This window comes from Lepisosteus oculatus, chromosome 8 (genome assembly GCF_040954835.1).
Source record: "Lepisosteus oculatus isolate fLepOcu1 chromosome 8, fLepOcu1.hap2, whole genome shotgun sequence".
Taxonomy (NCBI): domain Eukaryota; kingdom Metazoa; phylum Chordata; class Actinopteri; order Semionotiformes; family Lepisosteidae; genus Lepisosteus; species Lepisosteus oculatus.
This window is the reverse complement of record NC_090703.1, coordinates 23,703,391-23,727,570: the sequence shown is the minus strand read 5'-3', so window position 1 is coordinate 23,727,570 and position 24,180 is coordinate 23,703,391. Positions and strand designations below refer to the sequence as shown.

At 37.0% G+C, this 24,180-nt stretch overlaps 1 protein-coding gene across 2 annotated transcripts; it reads right to left on the bottom strand.

Moving 5' to 3' along the window:
• Positions 1-1,769: 1,769 nt before the first annotated feature.
• On the bottom strand, positions 1,770-12,485 carry dnal1 (dynein, axonemal, light chain 1). Of its 2 annotated transcripts, none has more exons than XM_015351148.2 (8): positions 12,432-12,485; positions 10,578-10,616; positions 9,067-9,176; positions 8,112-8,167; positions 7,214-7,269; positions 6,691-6,817; positions 5,828-5,968; positions 1,770-1,843 (listed from the first exon to the last, which is right to left on the bottom strand). In XM_015351148.2, the coding sequence occupies exons 1-8, from the start codon at positions 12,432-12,434 to the stop codon at positions 1,794-1,796; spliced, it is 582 nt and encodes a 193-aa protein (XP_015206634.1). In that variant the 5' UTR covers positions 12,435-12,485; the 3' UTR covers positions 1,770-1,793. The 2 variants fall into 2 exon arrangements, with proteins under 2 accessions (XP_015206634.1, XP_006632746.2); XM_006632683.3 differs by lacking the exon at positions 12,432-12,485 and adding an exon at positions 10,862-11,235.
• Positions 12,486-24,180: the final 11,695 nt, after the last annotated feature.

Sequence of the window (24,180 nt, the reverse complement as noted above, 5' to 3'; positions counted from 1 at the left end):
TATCTGTCTCATTCTTTAAAGCTTCATTTTCTCTCTGAGCAAACCTTCAAATATTAAATACATGCATTGACACTTAACATTTCTATGAAATAGATATTGTACTTTAGCAAAAATAATACAGATCTTTTGGTTCAGTAGGGCTTTCAGATTTCAACACTTGCTTTTAAAGCCACTTAGTTAAAATTCTTAAAGACTTTATGGTAATTTAAGAGTATAAAGGTGTCTGTCACTGCAGGTGAAAGGACCTAAATTGATCACCTCTGAAGATTATTTTTCAGTAAACAGTATAGGAAACAAAGTTAAATAATGCTGCTTAATAATGATTTAAAGTTAAATCTATGTAGAAATGACATAACCTACTGCATTTTTTACAGAATGCAAGGAAAAAACAACACAGAACAATGTTAATTTAAAAACATTTAATGTAAACATAGAACATAGATCACTCTAGCAATCCAACCTGTGTTATTTACATAGCCATTCAACTTGTATATTTATTTATACAAATACTTCATCTAATAATTTATTACAAGCCAGTAAAAATCACTTTATAAATAATATTTTCTTCAATCTAACAAGTAAACAATTCTATAGATTTTTTTTTCTTTCACAAAATAAACTTTTTTTCTTGCTCTCAGACATTTGTTAATGCAGTGCACCAAAGTGAAACACCATTTAACTGACAGTAGGCAGGATAACACCCCAAGGTCTTCCTTAATAAGTTGTAATAAAAGGTGAAAAAGTAGGAATTAAACTTATGTGAATTGAACAGTGTGTTTAGTATGTCATAAATGTGTTGTACATTCCATCCCATTTAACAGACAACCATGCTTTGAACATGGGCTACATTTGTCATTCCTGACATGTTCACAGAAAAAAAAAAAGATGAGACTGCATTCACTGTAAAACTCTAAAGTGATTCACCTTTTTCATTCACTTTAGAGGTTCTTTGATCACTGTTGTACACATTAAGTAAATTTGTACATGCCAATGATGGACAGTGAGGTTGTCCTTTAACTAGGTTAAACCAGCACAAGCTTCAAGACAGAAGCATAATACAGTCAGCACATTGTAGCAATGTACTAAAATTTGACCCCTACTAGGCTCCGTGAAAGTCAGGTTTGCTGCAACATGGAGAAATTGATCCATGCCAACTGTCTTCATAAACATAAAAGGTAGTTTTGAGCAGCCTTTACTCTCATAGTCAATAATGGAAAAAATAGTCATGACCCAAACCACATTTTGCTTATGATATGCCTCTAATAAATCAAACTGGACATGTTGGGGTTTTGAAGTGTCACTGGAAACTCAATATTTTAATTTAAGCACATTTATCAAAACTAACATATGGTAGATTACTGTGCATATGAAATTGCTGTGAAAGCGAATCTTGTTCAAGTAAGTAAGAGGCAACCATTTCTATAAATTCACTGATTACAGCATCCAGACATGTAAATCAAAAGTGATACTGAAACTGGTGTATCCAGTTTATGCTAAATGTGCTTATGTGACCAGAAAAAAACAGTGCATTCTTTAAATTAATGCTTCCTGAACTAGCTGAGAGTTGACAGAACACCAAATAGTTAATACTTGCTTGTTCCTTGTCCTTGAATCAGGCCTCTAGTGCAGTTGGTTGATTCCATATACATATTTTATAAATAGCAAAAAGACCAATTGGTCATGGAGTGTCCAATGAAAGTGTACTGGTGCTATAACAATTAAAAAAAACTGTAAAAATAATAAAAAAAACTTTAAACATAACATAAAAAAAGATTTTAAGCCACGGCTTTTAATTAGCTTTCTCCATCTCCTTCCTCTTCATCCTGTTTGATAACTGGGTTTCCTAAAGAAAATGAATATATTGGTTGAGGAATCATATTGGTGTTCAGATCAAGCTAATTTATTTAATGTATTTATTTAATGTAGCCTTGCCACATGGTTATCCATCAATGTGCTTGACTATAATACTGAACCATTTTTGGCCCCTTTCATTTTATCAATTTTTACATCATTGCTGAAAACGGACAACTCAATACTCCAACATTGAAAACAAGTCTTACATAGTTTTTCATCACTGATAAAAGTGGAAGCAGTCTGATATTTATTGGTCATGTTTTACTTGAATGTGAACATACTGTACAGGTTTAGCAAAACACCTCAACAGAGGTTACATTTCACCCTTTAATAACATTCAGAATTGTGTATGATTATGGCTGAAGTTTTGTGGTATTTATTTTTCAAGTAGCACAATTATCTTTAAACCATAATTACCATTATTGATTAAATTGATCTAATTCTGGCTAAGAAAAGTACTTAACATTGCTTGTGTTTTAGATAACTTTAACATATATTGTTTAAGAAGGTATACAAATGTTTGTATTGTCTATTTTATGGTTAAACAATATTGTCAGCAGTTCTTTGACACAGCATGTGGCAAAAAAAGAGCTAAACTAGGTTATCAGAAGAATGAAAAGTGAGTTAAACAAGTCATGATCATATCCTTGAGGTCAAACAAATTTGTCTGGTAAACCAATCAGCAGTTCAGTCAAAATGTCATGATACTGTACGTACATAAAATCAAATTCAAATAAAGTGCTACCCACTTAAAATAATTAAAAAAGTCTGAAATACTTCTTACATGTCCAGAAATTAATTAGAAGTATTCTGGCATTGCTTTCAATACCATAATTTCAGTACAGTGGTTGGATAACAGAGTCACATAGTCTCAGAGACCTAACAAAAAATACCACCACACACCAAAGCATATTATGTACACTATTAATTTGTTTCACTGAAATTAAAGACCCAGACATTAATTTGGTTTTAATCATCAGGTTAAGTACAAATAGAAATGGACGTGGAAGGTGTTCATTTATGCTATAATGTACATTCTCTTTATGAAAAATATAATGCTTAACTCAGACAAGGAGAACCCGGTCCACCTGTGCTTGCTGTTTCACATTTTTATGTCTATATTTAATTTAAATGTATTTATTTATATTTAAATGTATTCAATGTATTCCAGAGAATCTGTAACATGCAGAGGTACCATTTGCATGGTACAGTGCTGTATATTGTGTTAGCAGCTGAATGTTTGGGATTTGCAATTTCCATGATTAAGTAGGACCCCAAAGACGACACTTGATCTGATATTCCCTGTGCCACTACTGCATCTTCAATCATTAAAAAAGGACTCCTTCAAATTTTAGTCACTTGTCTATGAAAAATGACTTAGATGTAAGTTTCTGTAGAAATGAGACCGCACACATTTGAATCCATATTCATTTGAGTCATGTTACTGGAGCATGCTTAAATTGGACCTGGCCACTGTTGACCACAGATCCTGTATTGTACTACTGGAATGCTGAATGTGACTAGTAGCCCACACCAGGAAACACAGCATAAGTGTAAGGCTCACACATGGGAACCAATGTGCTTGCCATCTGGTGATGTTGCCTGGGGTAGTATTACAATACTGCCAAAATATTGCTCTTTTACAGCAGTGCCAAATCAACATGCTCTTCTGACTAACTCTCTTTCTAATAATGTCCTCTATGGGCAAATTATATGAAGTGAAAAGGGCCAATTATGAAGGAGAATGGTGAAGAGCTATATATTTTATAGTGGTATTCTCTTAATCAAGAAATTGACTGGCATCATGTAGATTTTGTTAATGACTTTGTTAGTGCCCAGTGGATCATACACTTACAACAACCATCTAATTTGTAATGTTTTTGCTTCTGAGCGTTTAAGAACAACTTTACTGACATAGTAAGATATAGTAAACTAGGGATAGAAAATCTCAATGCTTAAGGTACGAAGAAGCATTTGGTTTTCTTTCCACCTCTGATCTTTAATTACTTACCACAATTAATTGATAAGATAAGTCAAATCTTATCTTGGCTAGAAATGTAATGGTGCATGTATACTGTATATGCATGTATATGCATGTAATGGTGCATGTATACTGTATATGTATAGCTGCTATGTGCTCTGAATGCGCCAAATTTCCACTCCAGTGTTTTCCACATATTAGTGATGTTTCCACAGTATTAGTGATATTTGGCGATATTGATGATGTCACAACTTACATGTTGTGCCATTTTAGAATAATAGCATTTTTTGTGTTCAATCCCCCCATATCAGATGAGAGTAAGTATTGGGACACTTAGCTGCCAGGTGTTCCTTATTGGTCAGGAATTTCCTGTTGTATTGATTATGTACACATAAAAGATCAGTGAATGTGTAGTGTTGGATTGAACCTTTGCTCTACCCTTTGGAGTCTGCCTTAGGAGTCAGCAGACTTAAACCAACATGGACTCTAGAGAACTGTCTGTGAAAGAAAAGCAAGCAATTTGGATGATGAAAGAAAAGAAGAATTAAATAAGCATGAAACTGGAAAATGCATAGCATTGCAAAATCAATAATTTGGAATATCTTGAAAAAGAAAGAAACCATTGGTATACTTGGCAATCGGCGATGACTAGGTCAGTTGAGGAAAACAGTTGATCATGGTAAAAGTATCAATGCTGTGAAGAAAAAGTCTAAAACAACTGTTGCTAAAATCACCAGCAACCCTCACAGTGCAGAGGTGAAGATATCACAATCTACTGTTTGCAGAAGACTGCAACAACAGAATTATGAAGACACAAACCTCCCATCAGGATGTGATTTTTTTTAAATAAAAGGGCCAGATTACAATTTGATTAAAAGTACAGTGATGAGCCACTAGATGAGTTCTACATCAAAGTGTTAGAGAGAGCTCAGCCAAAGATAAACCTCTCCCAAAGTGATGGTAAGGTGAAAGAAAGTGGAGAAAGGAACTGCAGATAATCCAAAGCATACCACTTCATCTGTGAAACATGGGGAGGTAGTCAAGGCTTGGACACACATGGATGCTTCTGGAACTGACTCATCTTTATTGATGATGTTACTAATGATTGTAGCAGCAGAATAACTTCAAAAGTGTACATACTGTAAACATCTTTTCTGCCTATGTACAAGAAAATGCCTGCAGACTCATTGGCTGGTGATTCATCATGTACTGTAGCAATACAATGACATATCAATGATGAAGGAGTTCATCGGGGAGAAAAAAGTGGAAAGTCTTAGACTGGCCAAGTTAATCTCCTGAATTAAATCCAATCGGGCATGCATTTCACTTGCTAAGAAGGAAATTGAAGTCAGAAACAATCCCAAGACAAACAGCAACTGTAAATGGCTGCAGCAAATACTTGGCAAAGCATCTCATAAGAACAAACCAAGAGTTTGGTGATGGCAGTGGCCACAGGCTTGATGCAATTATTTTGTGCAGAAGATCTGCAACCAAATTTTTGGTCGAATACATTTTATTCTACTTAAATTTACTTCATTGGTTATTTAATTTGTCCCAATACTTACTAAAATAGGGGGACGGAACACAAAACTTAGTATTATTCTAAAATGTTAAAAAAAGCATATATGTAGAGAAACACAGAAAATGTGACATTCTGTAATTTTGCCTCCTATTTATCTTTTCATCTCAAATACAAACTGCTTGAGTATATACATGTAGAAAAAATAGCCATTTTGAAGACTTATGGAGGGCACTGAAGTTCACACTCCAACACATTGCAGTGCCACCAAAAACAGTTACACAGTTACACAGTCAAGCTAAGCTTGAAACCAGTGACTTTCTACATTATTTGACAGTTCTATAATTGACTGCTTATTTATTAAAATATCTATATACTATAACTAGGTTAATCAATTTTTCCATTATTTGGATACACTGGTGTTTAAATATGGATTTTGTTTTTAGTTAAAAATGTAACTACTTAAAACTTACCATCTAGTTTCTTTAGTTTAGGAAGTCGCTTGGTTGCCTCTTCTATCCAATTGCCTTCAGCAGAATATTTCTCTTCTAGGGGGTTTCCTACAAACACTAGATCCACCAGAGCAGGTAAATCTGCCAGCTTGATGAACTCCCCTGAAATAACATACAGTAAAGAATAATTTACTGATACAGGCAAGTGATTGGCAGGATATGATTAAAGTCTTGGTATAATGGGATTGGCTGAGAACAACATAGTTCTCAGCCAATCCCATTATACTGCAAAGTCACATTCCAATTACGTTACAATTTTAATAGTAAAAGTTAACAACGGATTTGTAACTCTAAACTACCAATTTATGCTTCTATGGTAGCCATTTCACATTGAAAAAACGTGACATTTTGGACTTATTGCTCTTTTCTATTATTTCAGTATACTAAAGGAAATTAATTGATTCCTTTTAGTTTATTGACTGCTTGTCTTTGCCTTGATTAGTCTGGGTTCTCCCATCCCAGTTTCTTCTTCATACTACTTGTGCTCTCACTTGATAAACTTAACTGAGCCCTTGTTTGAATTAATAATCTGACTTTTTAAATTGTTTTCTGGACCCCAAAATCTGGAGGCTTGAAGATCAACTATAAAATTTTACAGGGGTCACTTATAACTCGGCAAACTCAACCAGAAAAGTAATTTACTCCTAGAATAGGTTGAGCTCTATTGTTCAAATACCACTGCTGTGAGCAGGGACATAAAGAACTAACTGGAGATTTCAAATTCAGTGGGTGTAAAAATGAAAAATATAAAACATTTAAATCTAAACTTTTAAATTGCAAATTAAAATCTAATCGAGCATGGAGACAACTATTTACTGGCTTACCCCATTCTTTCACAAGGTTATTGGACATGTACAGGACCCTCAACTTCTTCATCACATGAATGCCTTTCAGTTTCTCTATCAAATTGTAGGAAATCCAGAGTTCCTCCAGGGTATCACCTACTGCTTCCTGCAGGGAAGAAAAGAAGTGTGAAATAGAAGGATTAGTGACTGCTGAAAACAATGACTATTCAATTCCTGATGACTATCTACATGATGCCAGTCGATATTCTGATACAAGTATCCAGTATCAGGATGGGTTAACTCCTGCTTACTTTCACTTTTGTTCCATAAGGATATATCTAATGCAGCCTCACACATTAATGTCTGGTTTATATTTTGTTTGATATTTAATGCATACAAAAAGCAAGAACATAATAAAACACCCAATTAAGTATCCAATACTGCATGACTCAGAAAACATTATATAAAGGATCAATACACACAGTTTTTTAAATTATCTGCCCTTGCTTTTTCAATGTTAACTGTTAATTGATACAATCAAATTACCAGAAAAAGAAATTACCAGTCCATTTAAATTCTTTATATTGTTCCGCCCCAATGATAATATTCGTAGATTTTCTAGGAGAGAAAAAAGCAAAGTGTAAGCAACCAGTAGGTATGCATTAAATCATCTATATCCAATTCTACAAAATTAACTGCTTAAATACATTTATTTTAGGACATATCCAAGACGTTACTTACTAAAGAATGTCCAAGACTGTCATAGATTATCTATGACAGAAACCCTATTTAAGTACCTAATCATCACATTCATTAAAAAAAGGTTAAAACATTTGCTTTAAGAACAATGATTTTGGTCAAATAAAATACAGAATGTCCATTCAAAAGTCCAAAAGTCCAAAACATAATATTTACTACTACCCTCACTTGACCTGCTCAGCGAAGTAAACTAATAACAAAACAGATGTAGCATTACAGTTTGATATTTTTCACTTAACTGCTTAATTACTACCATTACTGTTCTTTCAGAAGACAGCATCAGTTAAAACCAGGAATCAATATAACATACTAATTTTCAAAAGCTACCCTGAAACAGGTTGTGAAATTTATATTCTCTATGACGTGCTTATCACTGTATAACAGAAATAAAACAACATACTTATGTGTTTAAGTACACATTCATTTTATGTGCTCAAGCTAATAATTAAGTAAAAACAGTGGATGCTTCATGTACAACAGAGCTCATCAAAAGCAGAAAAGCTTTACAGTTCATTTAAATGTGGGAATTGGACGTTATGTTTTGGGCTAATGGCATGGGAGCTTCCCTTAGCAGAAACCACTGTATGTCATTAAATATGGGTTATTTTGATCTTAAGTAAGGAAAGATTTATTTCATTGCATAATCAGTGATGCTGACATGTATGGTAGATGAATATTACTTTTGCACAGTTTATACTTACTAAGTCCATTGAGATTGGCTATTTTTTCAATGCAGTTTGTTGACAGTGATAATTTCCTGTATTAAGTGAAAATCAAAGAAAATATGAATATTTTGACCTACGGTAACCTTTCTACATTTTTATATAAACAATCACATTTTTTCCTTGAAAGAGTAATAAAACAGGAATTTTATTAGAGAAATGTTAAAAGGTCACATTTGGCAAGGGAATTATATATATTACTGCTTATATATAATAAAATTATAATAATTCCGCATAGAAGTTTATGCGGAGATGTCATGGACAAATGTTCTAGAAATTGCAACCGTCACTGTCTCTTACATTTTTTTAGCTATTTAAATACAAGAAAACCGTACCTAAACAGAACGAACAATTTTGTTACTTAAGTGTCACCACTCTACCACTGTATGCTTTTACGTATAAGGTAAAATAACATGCAATACCTTGAATGTGCACTCAAATGAAAAGTGATTGTAACTAACTTTGTCATTTCTTGATGAGGATTAGTAGAAAATAAGAGTTACAAAGAAAATACAATTAAGTGGTACTCATCATTATTCAATACTATTTTGGTGGACTGAGAAAGCAATAAAGTGCATGCTTGTAGTTCTTTTACATAGCTCATTTTCAAGAGGCACACCATGTTATAGAACATTCATGAAATAAAAGTGTACCAGCCACAAATCAAAGGTCAAACTAAATGGAGAATTCAGGGCTTCACACAAATCTCTTTCATTACAAATCCCTCAAAATGAATTGAATACACAGTATTCCATTTAGTCACTGCCTGCTCTGGATAGTCTAGCCTAGGTGACTGGCTGGCCAGCAAATGACTAGTTGTGCCATAGTGATCAACAACTGAAACCCAGGTGAACACATAGTGCTTGAGCAACGTGAAACATTAGGCTAAGGCAACTAGATCTGCTCTGAGAAACCGATCATACAATATACTCACTCGCAGTTTACCAAAGTCGATAATGAGGCATCCATCTTTTCAATGGGAGGAATCTGTCCATACAGTTTCACTGCCTTTGCTTCTCCTACTTTCTCACCTGCTTTCTCCTCCTGTTTAAGAGAAAAGAAACTTACAGTTTGGCCACAAGTTTGGGATTTGTTCTTTAACAATTGCAGAGCACTATATGAAAAAATGAAAAAATGAATACAATCTGCATTTAATTAAACAGAATAATCCTTATTCAAATTAATCATCTGTCCTTAATCTGTTTACTAATCAGGAATACAATTTGCAATCATTTAAAAAAAAATCTGGGAGAAGTCTGGAGAAGGCACATTTAGGCCCACTTCGAGAACGAGTGATGTCACTCAGAACACTACGTGTGCAATACAAAGGAATGACCACTATGCCATAATTGAAGTCATAATTGAAACACCATGAAACACCACTGTAAAGTATGCATGGAATTTAACCTTTTCATTTTGTGCTGGAAAACAAAGAAAATTTGCTGGTCATCACTTAGTATTAGGACAGTGAATGAAGCCATTTGCTTTTGGGCTTTTTCCTTAGAATTTCACAGGTTTAGCATCTGTTAATCTTATATATATAGGAAATATATACTTTAAAATATATACTGTAGCTCTTTTTACTCTAAAACAGTAAATAAATGTTTAAAAAGTTTTTCTCTCTCCAGGGTGTATTTTTGGCATTATAAACAGTGAATCAGATTTTCTTGCTATTATCACTTCAGATTATTTCAAAACCATGCCTCAAAATCAAGCTGAAAAGCACCTTGAAGACAACACTCTCCAGCACTTATTCTTCTCAAACACCTTTTTTAACAAGCAGGAACAAGAAAAAAACAGCAAAAAAACAAAACAAAAAGGGACTACTTACAGAAAATTGGGACTTGCAGAATAAGACTGAGTAAGAACAAAAGTACCTTATGGTTGGATTTTTTCTTTTTATTAAATACCTTGTATAAGTGCAAATCACACAAGACAAATGCATCTGTCACATTCAATGATATTGTTAATATACAGTGGTAGCAATAAATGAAAAATGTCTCTAATTGCAAATGCAGCTCAAAACATCCACTCTTCAGATGTGTTCTACTTTCCTACCTATGTCTATATACTGTAGGAAATGGGAGGAATTTTCACGTGAGAGATGGGAGGCTAAGAAAAAATGGTGCAATGAGTGTCAGTACTGGAAGTTCTACAATATAGTTTTCAGAAGAAATTTAATTCAGTGAACTTCTCCACGTGGTATACGGGAATCCTCATCTACATCCACAGATGTAGATTTTTGTATTTTGCAAATTATTATTTATGCATAATAATTAATCACACATGTGAAAATTAGCAAATCATCACCAGTTCCTCAGTTAAAATCTGTATTACATCTATCACCTGTTTATTAATACAACATACACTCCATTACAGTTAACAATAAAAAGAAAATACATAGTACAGTCCTTGATAAGGGATATGCTTCACCACTTCACTTACCCACTTTACGAGTGCTTCTTTTATTGTTGTTGCCTTGGCCTTAAAAAGAGAAAAAAATGTCTGTTTGGTGAATAAGTACAAGAATAATCACTTTTTCCTTGAGATGTTTCTAAGCTTCTGCTTCCAAAAATGTTGGTAATAAAGTTCACTAAAAAACCTCAACTGTAGTGTGGAAATTAGAATTTACCCGTATGCATCATACATTACAGTATATGGTATATTGAAAAGCATGCCCCCAAATCAAAAGAAAACACTTTTTTTCCTGGGGGCTATTCAATACTTACAATGTTTATAACATCAGGAACTCTTAGTAAAGCAGGCTGAACCCTCTGCAAACCATACATTACTACAGTAGGTCAGTCATGTGCCCTGTCATTAATGTGCTGTGGCCAGGAGTCCTCACATTACAATGGAAAACAATAGCTAAGCACTGCCAGAGTTGTGTAGGCTGCTGTTAGCTATGATATCAGTAAAAAAAACTCAGACTTCATGAGCACTCATGAATCTGTAAGATTGTCAATGGGAGAAGTACAGTAGGCTGTATCTCCCTTTCAGCGAATGGTACTTTTCCTGTCTGGCTTGCCACAAAGAAAAAAATAGCTGGTAAAGAGATTCACAACATTACAGACCACGGTGATTAATGAGGTTCAAAACAGAATATCATTAGAAATAACTGAAATCTTAAAATTAAAAAGTGAACACATAAAGATTAAAACTAAAGATGGACGTCTACTGAAATTCACATATTACGCATTAAAGACATGAGTCAACTTTCTGAGATTTCTCTAGATGGTGTCTCAAATTGTCTACCTAGTAAACAACATGTTGTTCTGGTTACTGAGAGACATCAGCAAGTGATTCAGTGCACCTAGTGGTGGACAAAGAGGCCTTTCATTGTAAAGTGCTGCAATATCTGAGCATGTTCAATATCAAAAGTATGCTGGCATTTCATTTCCAGACAACACTAACAATTTGACAAGGAGTCCCACTTAAGAGACCACAATTGTTAGTCCTAGAGCAAGTTATGACATTCACTGCCACTTTACTAAGGTCAAAAGTCAAGGCTGCAACTACAAAGACAAACTAAAAAAATGTGCTTCTTTCATAGTAACAGTACTATGTCTGTATGCAAAAGTTAAAATATATGCAATACGTTTTCAAGGAACTTATGTATCAACCCATTCCAAAATTGTGTAGTAAACAGAATCGTTCAGCCATACTAAATGTTTGTGGTCGCTAAGTGAACATTAATTGATCAACAAAAGCTAACTAAAAAATAAAAAGCAGTTAAACCTCAAACCTCCATAGATACCTCTAATGTTAACAGCCCAGTGACTGATGCTACATTTTTAAAGAAGGATATAAAACGTAGATGCCCCCCCACCACACACACACACACAAAAACATCACTTCTTCTTATGCAGCAATGCAGTCGTTTGAGAGAAACATACAGTATACGAAGGTATTTGAGAGCATCCAAAACTGTAAACGTCTGTACACGCTTGGCTTGACAACTGTTTTTACAAAGATACTACTGCAAGGTAATGACAAATATGCTGCTTCGTTCATTTCTATAACAGACCAAAGTAAATAAAACGATTTTTTCGTGTATCCTCAGTAAATTCGGGTACAATCTGAGCATTGTACACTTTTCCTAGCTATGTCTTATGAGACAGGCAGGGTTATTCTAATACAGGTAACAAGCGTTTATTTTATTTATCTACTTAATCCCAACATTACACTGAGTTATTATTGCAATGTAATTAATATATAATTATATTTAACATTTTCTACAAACAGCGATATGAGTGTCAATGTTTGTTGTGCTCGGAGCCCCTAACTGGTCTCACTCACCATGTTGTTCTCCCCGGTTGCTATGACACAACTAGGCTTCAGCGCATGCTCATTACTGTTAAACTTCAGCACGCACGCACATACGTATCCAGAGCGTATGTATGCGCAGTATTCCTTATCTACTGTGGTAGAAGAATGGATTTACTATTATGGATGTAGTAAATACCCAACATTTTCTATAGTGATTTAGTTAAAAAACATTAAACATGTTATGCTGTATAGGTATATTTAATACTCACGGGAACAATGTAGAGCAGGAGTTAGGAGTTTCTGAATTGGAAGATTATGTATTCAAATTCCAAAGGAGATAATGCTGTTTTACATTTAGGTACTGTACTTTACTAAAATTGCTTTTAGTAGAATGGCTAGCTGTATACATTGGTACAATCATAAATTGCATTAGAAAAAATGTAAAGCAAATGAATTACTTTTATCAATCTTTCCATTCATTTCCTATCCACTTCATCCAACTCAGGATCACAGGGACCCCGGAGCCTAACACAGCAAGAAACAGGTACAAGGCAGGATTCACTCTGGACAGGATGCCACCCCATTGCAGGACAGACATACACACCGGGGTCAATTTTCCTAGAAGTCAATTAACCTACCAGTATGTTTTTGGAAACCAGAGCACCCAGAGAAAACCCACAGAAACACATAAAGAAATTCCCCACAAATAGCACCACAGGTCCAGAATTGAAGCATGAGTCACAGCACTGTAAGTAAGCAATATTTACCACAGTGCCACAATGCTACCCACAATCAAATACAGGCTCCTTCATATTATGTAATTGGGGAATGAAGCTGGGAGGTGTTGTCTTCACCTTTGATTCAATCGTTTTTGTTCAGCAATGTATGACAAATTGATAAAAGTGCTGCACTGTTAATGTAACAGACATTTTTAAAGCTCGTACGTATTCACTGGGGCATGCCAAGTATAGTATGCAGTTACCTAGCAGCATATTATGAATGCAGTACAGCATATTGTTCAGCCTTGTTTTCAGACCACAAAAGAGAACTGCAGTCTATTGTAATTTGTATTATACTTTTTGAATGGAGTGGTATAGCCTAAACCTAGCAGGAGAGACATATAGGTGTTTACTACACCCCAATTCAGACATTATAGAAATACTGTACACCGGAACTGGACTTCGTTAAAAAAGATATTAACACATGTATTTTCTATACTGACCCATAAGGAAACAAGTTTTCTTTAGTCCTTTTCTAAAGTCTGTAGAAATTGGTAGGCTAAACAATAGCATTCATAAAAAGACAATTGGTTACCAGGTAAACTGTGTAGGAAAATCAATGGATCAAAGGAAAATCAATGGATGCAGAGACATGTAATCACACTGATCCTTTCACCCCCTCTAGTGGTAGCTTTTTTTCAAAAATGATAATAAGTGCTTAACTTTATATAATGTTTTCATCTCAGAAGTCAGAAGAAGTGTAATATGATCTGGCTGAAGCAAAGCAGCCACACTATACAACAGAGCAGGAGGGGCTGTGAGAAACTCCTTCGCCAGTTAAAGGGGAACTATGCAGGATAGGTTGCTCAAGGCCAGAATGAAATCTTGCCAGCATAACAAGTTAACACCAATACTCTTTTGAAAATTACCATGGGATTATTAATGGCCATCTAATCAAGACTTTGGTTTATTGTTACAGTCAATGGATAGAAGTTCCTAAAGCAGAGTGTCCCCAGTCACTTTACGAGAGCATGGGTCTAGAAATTCTGATCTGGGGGAAGAGAGACATCTACTGGCACGCAAAAACCACTGACAGAAAAAATCTCGATTCATTTTAAGGTCTCCCATCCCAGTATTGTCCAGGTCCAGAGCTTGCGAGCTCTCACAAGGTCAGGTTATGAGTGTTTCAGAATTTTCCTTAATGCTAGGTGTCACATTTACTAAGTCATATCTCTGCCTTATTTTTGAGTCACTATTTTATTAAAATAAACAGTATGCATATACAAAGTATAGTACTTTAATAAGCATACAATTTATTTTACTTACTGGCAGCCTCAATGATATCATAAGTTGATGTAATCCTCAATCCCATCATAATGTAATTAAATCATATAAAGGGCTAACTTGTTTTTGCTATCAACCACAACATAATCATACTATAAGTGTTTACCATTCTCTTAAGTGCATGATTACACTGCTGATTCCTCCAAGAGGTCTAATTTTGAGGGTCAGGGCTGATCTGACAAGCCAAGAGGTGGGTAATAAACATAGGCACTGATGTTGGTCCCATTAACAAGTTTCTTAATGAGTTCACTTAATGAGTGAAGTATCTAATATGTACAGGTTGTGCAGCAGACAATTTACACCACAAATGTTCAAAGGGAGTTATCAAGTACAGTATGTGGTATTTGTTGGCAAAACCATCTTAAAGTCAATATATTGAATCCAATTCAGAGTGCTAATTCAAATCAGCTGTTAAAGACAACACAGACTATAGCACAACAAGTCATTCAAAAATATACTTCCCGCTAGAATTTTTCTTTTAAGTGTGATTTACCATAAAATAACCACCAATGTAAATGATAATGCGCCTTTTGAAAACTTGAAAATTAATATGAGTATATTTTAGTTGGTTGGGAACTTTGTTTCCAATACTTGCAATATCTAAGAGACATGCCGAAAAGAGAAGATACAACTTTTCATCTGTGGAGACTTCTTTAGGTTTGGAGTGTAGAGCCTCTCTTCTTCACACCCGAAGAAGGTTCCACAGATGAAAAGATGTTTTTCTTTTCTTCTCTTTTCAGCATGGAATTTTCTTTTACTTTTACTTGTTCCTTTGCAGCCTGCGCATGCTGATGCAGCTACCTACATGAACTAAAAAACATCTCCTCGTATATTAATATACCTCTCATTATATTAATATAGTGGCAAAAGTATATACTGTTTTGACTTTTATTAATTTTAAATTGTACATTTTAATATGTTAAATATTAAATTAATATTAAAAAAGAAAGTAGGGCTGTTTTACAAAACAAAATTGTTCATCCTAGAACCACACCATTGGCTTCCCAGCTAGTGCTCTCTTTCCATTTTTAAAATCCTTGTAAAACTTTTCTATTTTTTTTTCTCTCAAGCCTTCCCACTTTTCTAATCTTAGATGAGAAATCTAAGTGAGAACAGAGACCAGCAATGTTACAAACTACTGTACACATACGCAAAGGAAAGACTCCTTACCATCTCACAACAAAAATGGAGATGGACCACCTTTAATCGCACAATGTCCTGTAGAAAGTAATGTTTCTACTTCCAGTAACTGTTATGCTGTGGAGAGAATGCAGTTCTTTCAAACTACTAATATATGAAAGACTACTATCACTTAATAAAAAGGTCAATAGTACACATATTATTTAATATATTTATTTTAGTATAGGAATAAGAGTGCATTTATTATCCACAAGGGCAAGAAGGTGAGAAGACACAATGTACAGCATTATACAGTGTTCGTGTCATATATCTGTTATTATACAGTATTTTTTTTAATGTGATGTATTGTGGAAATGAACAATAGATGTTCCTCCCCTTCACAGGGGATGTGAGGTGGTTTATGGTTCCAATGGAAGTAGTTTTTAGTTAGCTAATTGTTGGAAGCTGTGTCATTGTAAGCTGTGTCGTTCAATGAAGTTAACGTTTAGTATAATACTTGAGCAGCTCCGTATTGCGGGTAGATATAATTTTATAATTTGACAATTTAAGACAGAACAAACGCATTCATTTTACATTCAATTTACATCACGCAAATTACATTCCTGAATGTCCCCCGTGTTCTACAATCTTCGGGAGAACATGAAAAATAATAAAACTTTGTTCGGTCATCTCCTCCTCCCAGAGCCTGTTAATTGATTATGATGAGTTCTTGTTTTATGCTCTGAACTTGAACATGAACTTGAACTTTATTGCCATATGTAACCGGTACTGGTACAATGGAATTCTTACTTACAGAAAGTCTCTCGTTTGTAAAACAAGTGTAAAAAAACAAAACAAAGTTCAAACAGTGCATCAAGACAATGTACAAACAAACAATAGACAATATGCAATTAAACATGCAGACAGTTTGAATGTAAACAATACAGACGTGTAAACAATGATTGGAGACGTACAATAAATAAATTACAATGAGGTAGATGGTGATGGTGTAGGTGTGGTCCGAGGGGGATGGCTAAATGTGTTCGCCAGTCTCACTGCTTGTGGATAAAAGCTATTGAAGAATCTAGTGGTAAGTGACCGTATGCTCTTATATCTCTTGCCTGAGGGCAGTGGGGTGAAGAGCTCATGCCCGGGGTGGTGACTGTCCTCTGTGATGGCCAGAATTCTACCACGGCAGCGGTCCTCATAGAGCTGTTTAATCTCGGTGAGACCGCAGCCGATGATCTTCTGGGCCATATTGACCATTCTCTGCAGTGCCTTTTTTTCTCGCGAAGAGGTGTTGCCATACCACACGGTGATCCCGTCTGGTGAGGACACTCTCGATAGTGCAGCGGTAGAAGTTCACCAACACATGTATTGGCATCCCCCATCGCTTGAGGCACCTCAAGAAATAAAGGCGCTGCTGAGCCTTCTTCATGATAGAGTCAGTATTCAGAGTCCAGGTTAGATCTTTAGAGATGTGAATTCCCAAAAACCTAAAGCTGGTGACTGTTTCCACTTCCGTTCCATCAATACTGAGTGGGCTGTGAGTGTGTGGCCTGTGTCTCCGAAAGTCCACTATTAGCTCTTTCGTTTTCTTTATGTTCAAGTCCAGGTTATTGCTATGACACCACCTAAGCAGCTGTACAACTTCATCCCTGTAAGTGGACTCGTCATCATCACTGATCAGTCCTATTATAGTGTTGTCATTGGCAAACTTAATGATGCTGTTGTTGCTGTGTCTTGCTGTGCAGTCGTGAGTAAATAGGGAGTACAACCTTGGACTCAGACAGCAGCCTTGTGGGGTTCCAGTGCTCAGGGTGAGTGGTGTTGATGTTTTATTGCCTATCCGCACCACCTGTGGTCTCTCGATAAGAAAGTCCAGCAGCCAGTTGCAGACAGAGTTGCACAGACCTAATCCCCTGAGCTTTGTCACCAGTTGACTGGGTATGATGGAATTGAATGCTGAACTGTAGTCCACAAACAGCATTCTCACATACGAGTTCTTAGTGTCCAGGTGTTCCAAAGCTGTATGCAGAGCCAGGGAGACAGCATCATCCACTGATCTGTTGTTCTGGTAGGCGAACTGCAGGGGGTCCAGGGACTCTGTGATGGAGGAGTTGATGTGTGACAACACCAGCTTCTCCAGGCATTTCATCACCACAGATGTTAATGCCACTGGGCGGTAATCATGTCACTTTTGTCTTTTTGGGGGTTGGAACAATAGTGTTTTTTTTAAAGCAGGTGGGGACCATGGACTGTGACAGGGAGGAGTTAAATATGTCTGTAAACACTGTGGTCAGCTGGGCTGCACATGTCCTCAGGACGCGAGGTGGTATCCCATCAGGCCCTGCAGCCTTACGGATTTTCACCCTGCTCAGAGTCTTCTGCACGTCCTGCTCTGAGAGTTTCAGAACAAACTCGCCCTGCACACTTGGGGTCTTCTCAGCATTGCCCGTGTTCAGAGCATCAAAGCGGGCATAGAAGTGGTTCAGCTCGTCAGGCAGGGATGCGTTGTTCGTGTCAATCTCCTGGCTGCAGCCCTTGTAGCCTGTGATTGACTGTAATCCCTGCCACAGCCTCCGGGTGTCAGCGCACTGCATTTCAAGCCGCACTCTGTAGCTCCGTTTGGCGCGTATTATGGCTTCTTCTAATGCATACCGTGATTTCTTGTACAGCTCTTTGTCCCCCGATTTGAACGCGTTGGATCTATCTTTTATTTTATTGCGAATGTCGTGGTTGAACCACGGTTTCTGATTGGGAAATGACCTAATTCTCATTTCTGGTACACAAACGTCGGTGCAGTATTTAATATAGCTGGTGACCGCGTCCGTATACTCATTTAAATCTGTGTCGGGAGCTCTGAATGCGTCCCAGTCTGTACTATCAAAGCAGTCTATTAACTTGCTTTCCGCCTCCTCAGACCAACAACGCACTGACCTGTTCGCAATGGGGGAGGTCTTCAGCTTCTGTTTGTACTCAGGAAGCAACAGAAGAGCGATGTGGTCCGACTTACCGAAACTCGGTTTGGGAAGCGCTTTGTATGCTCCTTTTATTGTTGTGTAGCAGTGGTCTAAGATATTGCCTCCTCTTGTCGGTACAGTGACATGCTGAATGTATTTTTGCAGAACTTTGCAGTTCAGATTGCAGTGGTTGAAGTCCCCAACTACAATTGAGACGGCTTCTGGGTGGGAGTTTTGGTGCTTGTTGATAATGTCGTGGAGTTCGCTATGTGCTGCTTCCACACAGGCTTGAGGTTGAATGTAAACGGTTGTGATAATAGTGGCGGAAAACTCCCTCGGCAAATAAAAGGGTCGACATTTTATGGTCAGGTGTTCTAGATTCGGCGAGCAGGATTTAGAGATTACCTTCACGTCGGTGCATTAGAGCAAGTGGTGCATTAAATGCACGTAATTCAGGACTGGTGTGGGCCTTAATTGCGCCCGGGGTTCTGGAGCTGAGTGGTGAATTAAATGCACGTATAATCCAGGATTGGATTGGGCCTTAATTGCGCCCGGGGTCCTGAGATTAGCTACGCTTTGATCGTGCACGGATTGGTGTGGCGTGGTTTTTTGTTTTAAAGGAAACAGAAGTAGCAGATATATATATGTATGTTTTTGGTGTTTTCCTTGTTTGTGAAATACATATACACACGCACGACACTAACATAAACACACCTCATAATAAAAGAGCAAAGCATTAAATAGCAGGATTTAAAGGACGTTGAGACCCGAGAATCGCCCTGATTGAGCTCAGTGTGTAAGTCCACCCCGGGGCAAAAGCAGCAATGCTGGCATTCTGGGGATGGTGAATTACTGATCAAGAAAGGGGGTTTTCGAGGTCTCGTTCCTTACCTGTGAACAGTGTGGTGTAAGTCCTCTCTAAAGTCTCTGAGAGGCATTTAGATCTGGAGGTAACAGACGCCCTTGGCTGAATGAGTGCAGGAATGCACAGGTTTTTCAAGTGAAAGTATCCCCTTACTGTATGAGCTGTTACCTCACACATGACAAAAGTAAAAGAGACCGAACATGTGTGCTAACTGATGGTTTGAGAAAGTGGTGGAAGGGTCCGTTTATATATCGGAAAAGTGTAAGTTGACGGGAAAAAAAGGAGAAAAATATGCAAAAAGTTGAGTTTGTCAGAGGGAGTCTGGGGCGAAGACGCCTGTAAAGAAAGCATATGAGTATTGATTGGCAAAAGCACAAGCATGTAGCTCCCACCCTGGTGCACGGCCGGCACCAGTGGTGGCAGATACATGAGAAAAAAAAAAGAAATTGGGATGTGACTTCTTAAAAGTGTGTTTACGGGGAAAACAAAAACCCGGAAGAAAAGATATTTACTTGCTACGAAAGAGTATAAACAAAAGCGAAAAGAGGCAGTGCAGGAGAGTCAGAAACTAAAGGAAGAATTAGTTCCTGGTCGCACTGCACTAGTTAATGTGTTACAACCGTCAACTACAGTAAATTATATCTTGCTCTCCCATAAGGGAACAGACAGGCAGGAAATGAAAATAATTGGGATCGATTCTCACAGTGACCATATGGAGACGGAGGGTCTGAGTGGGATGACACCTGGTACGAGTGTGATAGAGACGGAACAGGAACTCCCTTCTTAAACAGTGGGCGCCCGCAGACCTGTACTCTCACCCTAAGTGGGAGAGGGCCTGATGTAGCGGGGGCTGGCGCTGTTGATGACAGCGTCACTCTAAGTGTCTCGCACCCCATCGAGGGGGTCCGCAATCGCACCTACCTTCCCTGATTCCCCCATACCATCAAATCCAAAACCGGAAGATATTGACCAGTGGGCTAAAGTACTGCACCCGAAATTAGGAATGCAGCGAACCTGGAGTGCGCTTCAGGAATTAAAAGATACTTATGGTATCTCCCCCCTGACTGCCGCTATGATCCTTAGAAGGACAGGGGAAAAGCGTGTCGGAGAACTTAAACAATTGTGTGAGGATAACGGCAGGGGAGGGCGATGGGAATGGGTTTGGCGATGGCTTAAACAAAATTATCCACAAAAGACAGATAGGAAAAAGATATCTGCGTGTCAGCAAAAAGAAAGCGAGGATGTGGCCGACTTCACTGACCGCTTCGTCACACTCTGGCTGGAATGCTCAGGACTAAGTGACGAAGATGATGTGAATAGCGACGCCTTTGCTGTGATTAAACAAATTTATTTGGGCGGTCTTAAGCCTGATATAGCCAAAGCCCTTCAGTTAAAAGAGCCTGAAATAGGGCAAGATACGAACAAACAGTTTGAGGAAATAGTTAAAATGGCATGGCAAATCGAAAGAAATATGTATGCTAAGGTGCGGGCAATACAAACAGGGTGGACACCCCCCATACTGAAGGGTGGAGCTGGCCCTGACACCCGACTAAGTCCAAAAGGCGAAATTACAAATTGGTGCCATTATTGTAAAAATTTCGGACATTGGCAAAAGAACTGCAAAAAGCGATTAGCCAGTGAAGGCAGGATTGGACAGTGGAATCTTAAACTGACCTCATAAACTGTCCAAATACCATGAACCCCCCTCTTTACCATCAGACCGAGTGACGTCAGAAACGGAGAAGAAGATATTATATAACCCAAAAGTTTGTACCGGTACGGGGAACAATACTTCGGTTTTGTTGTTTTTTGCAGGAAACAAGACTTCGGCTTTATTGTTCCTTGCATGCAATAAACTCATCTGTTTTACTTCATCTCGGGATCAACAGTATTAATTCTATTTAATTATTATTAGTATTTATTTAAGATTTTAATTATACAAATATATTAGACATAGTGACCTTAAAACCTTCATATTTAAAGCTAGATTAAAGCTAAACTTTCAAGTAATTTGAATGAATTTGTGGAGTTCTGTAACATTTGCCTTATGTTAAGCGGCATTAGTAACCAGGAGATGAAGATTGTGCCAAGAACTCATCCTGTGGAGTTAAAGTTCCTAAACTAAAACTAAATCAGTGACTATTGGGAATGTGTATTGAAGACGGAGAGTGAAAATAAAAGCCCACACCCAGTTTCTCTCCCCCTTACTGTGAGGAGACAATGCACCACTAAGCACAATACATTCCCTCGAGTGCTACATCAGAAAAGTTAAGATGAAATGGGTGCTACACGCCACAAGTGAAACTTTGTTGTTCACGCATATTTCCAACAACTTTTTCAAACAATTGCGGTGAAGCCAAATAATTATAAAACTATCAATACAATGATATAATATATAACTGATATAATATAATTATGGTGGGTAGCTGCACCAGCATGCATAGGCTGCTGAGGAACAAGTAATAGGTTTATTCCATGCTGAAAAGAGAAGAAAGAAAACACATTGTTTCTGCTGTGGAGCCTTCTTCAGGTGTGAGCTTTCACAATATACTTATATCAACCAGTAAAAAGAAAAGGGGCAGAAAAAAAAAACATTCTACCAATGTAAATAGCTGTTACTGTACAATCCTGCTATTTTGTGCCTGTTCTAAGAGCTCAGTCTTTGGCACATGCTTCCCTGATGCAACTATTTGCACCCCGACTTTGTTATCTCTACTGTGCCCATTCCTCTCTACTACTCCTCCCATTTGACACCCTGACTGTGTTATCCAAACCTTAAAATGCAACTCTCCTTATAGATGGTTATACAACTATTAGAATTATCTTGAAGCCAGAAAGTAATAATAATAAATGAACTTTATTTTATATAGCGCCTTTAAAGGTGGCTTCTCAAAGCGCTTTACAGAATGTCAACAACAATAAATAAAAATAATACATAAGATAAAACAATTACGATACACAGAGGAGACTGAGGATGGTGGTACTAAGAAAAGCAGAGAGGTGAAGAATGGAACAGTTAAGTTAAGGCTTTTCTAAAGAAGAAGGTTTTGAGTCTGGATTTTAATGAGTTTAGAGAAGGTGACTCTCTGACTGTAACCAAGACTCAGCAATTTGCATGCTAATCACTGAGTAGTTCCCTTTCCCCAGAGCAATTAAAGTCTGATTAGTTACTAATCAATGTGTGCTCTATAATTATGAGTTCAACATTCAACACTCATAGAAGATTTCCAAACATTTTGTGCTGTATGGTATAGTGACTAGCAGATGTGAGCATGTTTATCAGGAAAAAGAAATTTGTCAGTAGATAAGAGCCAATTGATTTATGAATGCATTCAGGCAGATTTACTTTATCTGCCAATTAACTGCATACAAAAGTTTCCTTTAATCATTTCACAGATCATACATATTGTTAGATCAACAACAAATGAATTTATACCAATACAAATGAAATCATGAAGGAGCAAAGAAGAAAACATTTTTGTATATTTTTGCAGTGTGAATGCTACCAAAAATTATAATTAACCCTGTCATCTCAAAACTTAGAGAAAAAAAATGCGCTCGTAAACATTCTCAAGCCTTATTTCAATATGAATGAAATTCCTAGAGGGCACAACATGCCAATTCATTCTGGCACCTAAAATGAAAGGAGGGGCACAAATAGCAAATCAGATTCAACTAACTTGTATATTTTATATACAAGACAGATATCAACTGAATATCTCATATATAATATTTTTATTATATATAATATTTTATAAGACAGATATTAACCAAATTAATTATTTTTATAGGTGACAATACTGCTGTTTGTATGTTAGCACTTGTCAAGCACAGGAAGATTGCAATACTGATGGAAGGGTTTCAAAATCCAAGTGCAAGTGAACCGTATCGGATCAGGTAACGAGTTTATTCCATGCTGAAAAGAAAGGAAAAACAATGTTTCAGCCGTGGAGCAAATTCAGGTGTTTCCTTTCTTTTCTTTTCAGCATAGAATAATCCCGTTACCTGTTCCTTTGCAGCCTATGCATGCTGACGCAGCTACCTACTTGAACTACAGTATCTCCTACTACAAAGATGCTGTAAAAAGTGGTCACTCTTTTTCATGACACGGGTGTGACACATCTGACCAAATACAACCCTCATTCTCATTGGCAGTTAGCTTTTCAAAAGCTGATGACAGTAAAGTAGATTAGCCATATACAATTTCTTGCATTAGGAATTTGTCTTTTTGTATACCCCAGCTTGCTGTCTATGGGACACACAAACAGGAAGAGAGAAGCTTGGGGGTCAGAGCATAGTGTCAGCTGTTTATACAGCTACCCCATAGCAGCTGGGGTTAAGGGCTTTGTTCAGGGGCCAAGGAGTAGAATTCTTCTGCTAGCCATAGGATTTGAACTGGCAACCTTCCAGCCACAGGCACAGATCCTTACCCACAGTGCCACTGCTCTGCCCTTGTAAGTCCCAGACAATATTCAAGTTATTCAAAACTATTGAGTTATTCATAACAAAGTGAATCCAGCAAAGCCTTGGCAAAGCATCTCAAAGGAATGGTGAAAAGAATAACTTACATGACTTAGTATTATACATAAATGCATAGCTACAGTATATGCACTACTTTTTATGTAACTGGATTCAATTTGTGCTCCATCAGGAGTATCTACAGTAGATTGCAGTGATGCTGGTATATGCAGGAGTTAAATAATTCGCTCTGCTGTTCTTTAGAAGACTGCACCTATGAAAGCAGAAAGAAAATTCCTTTTACAAATCAG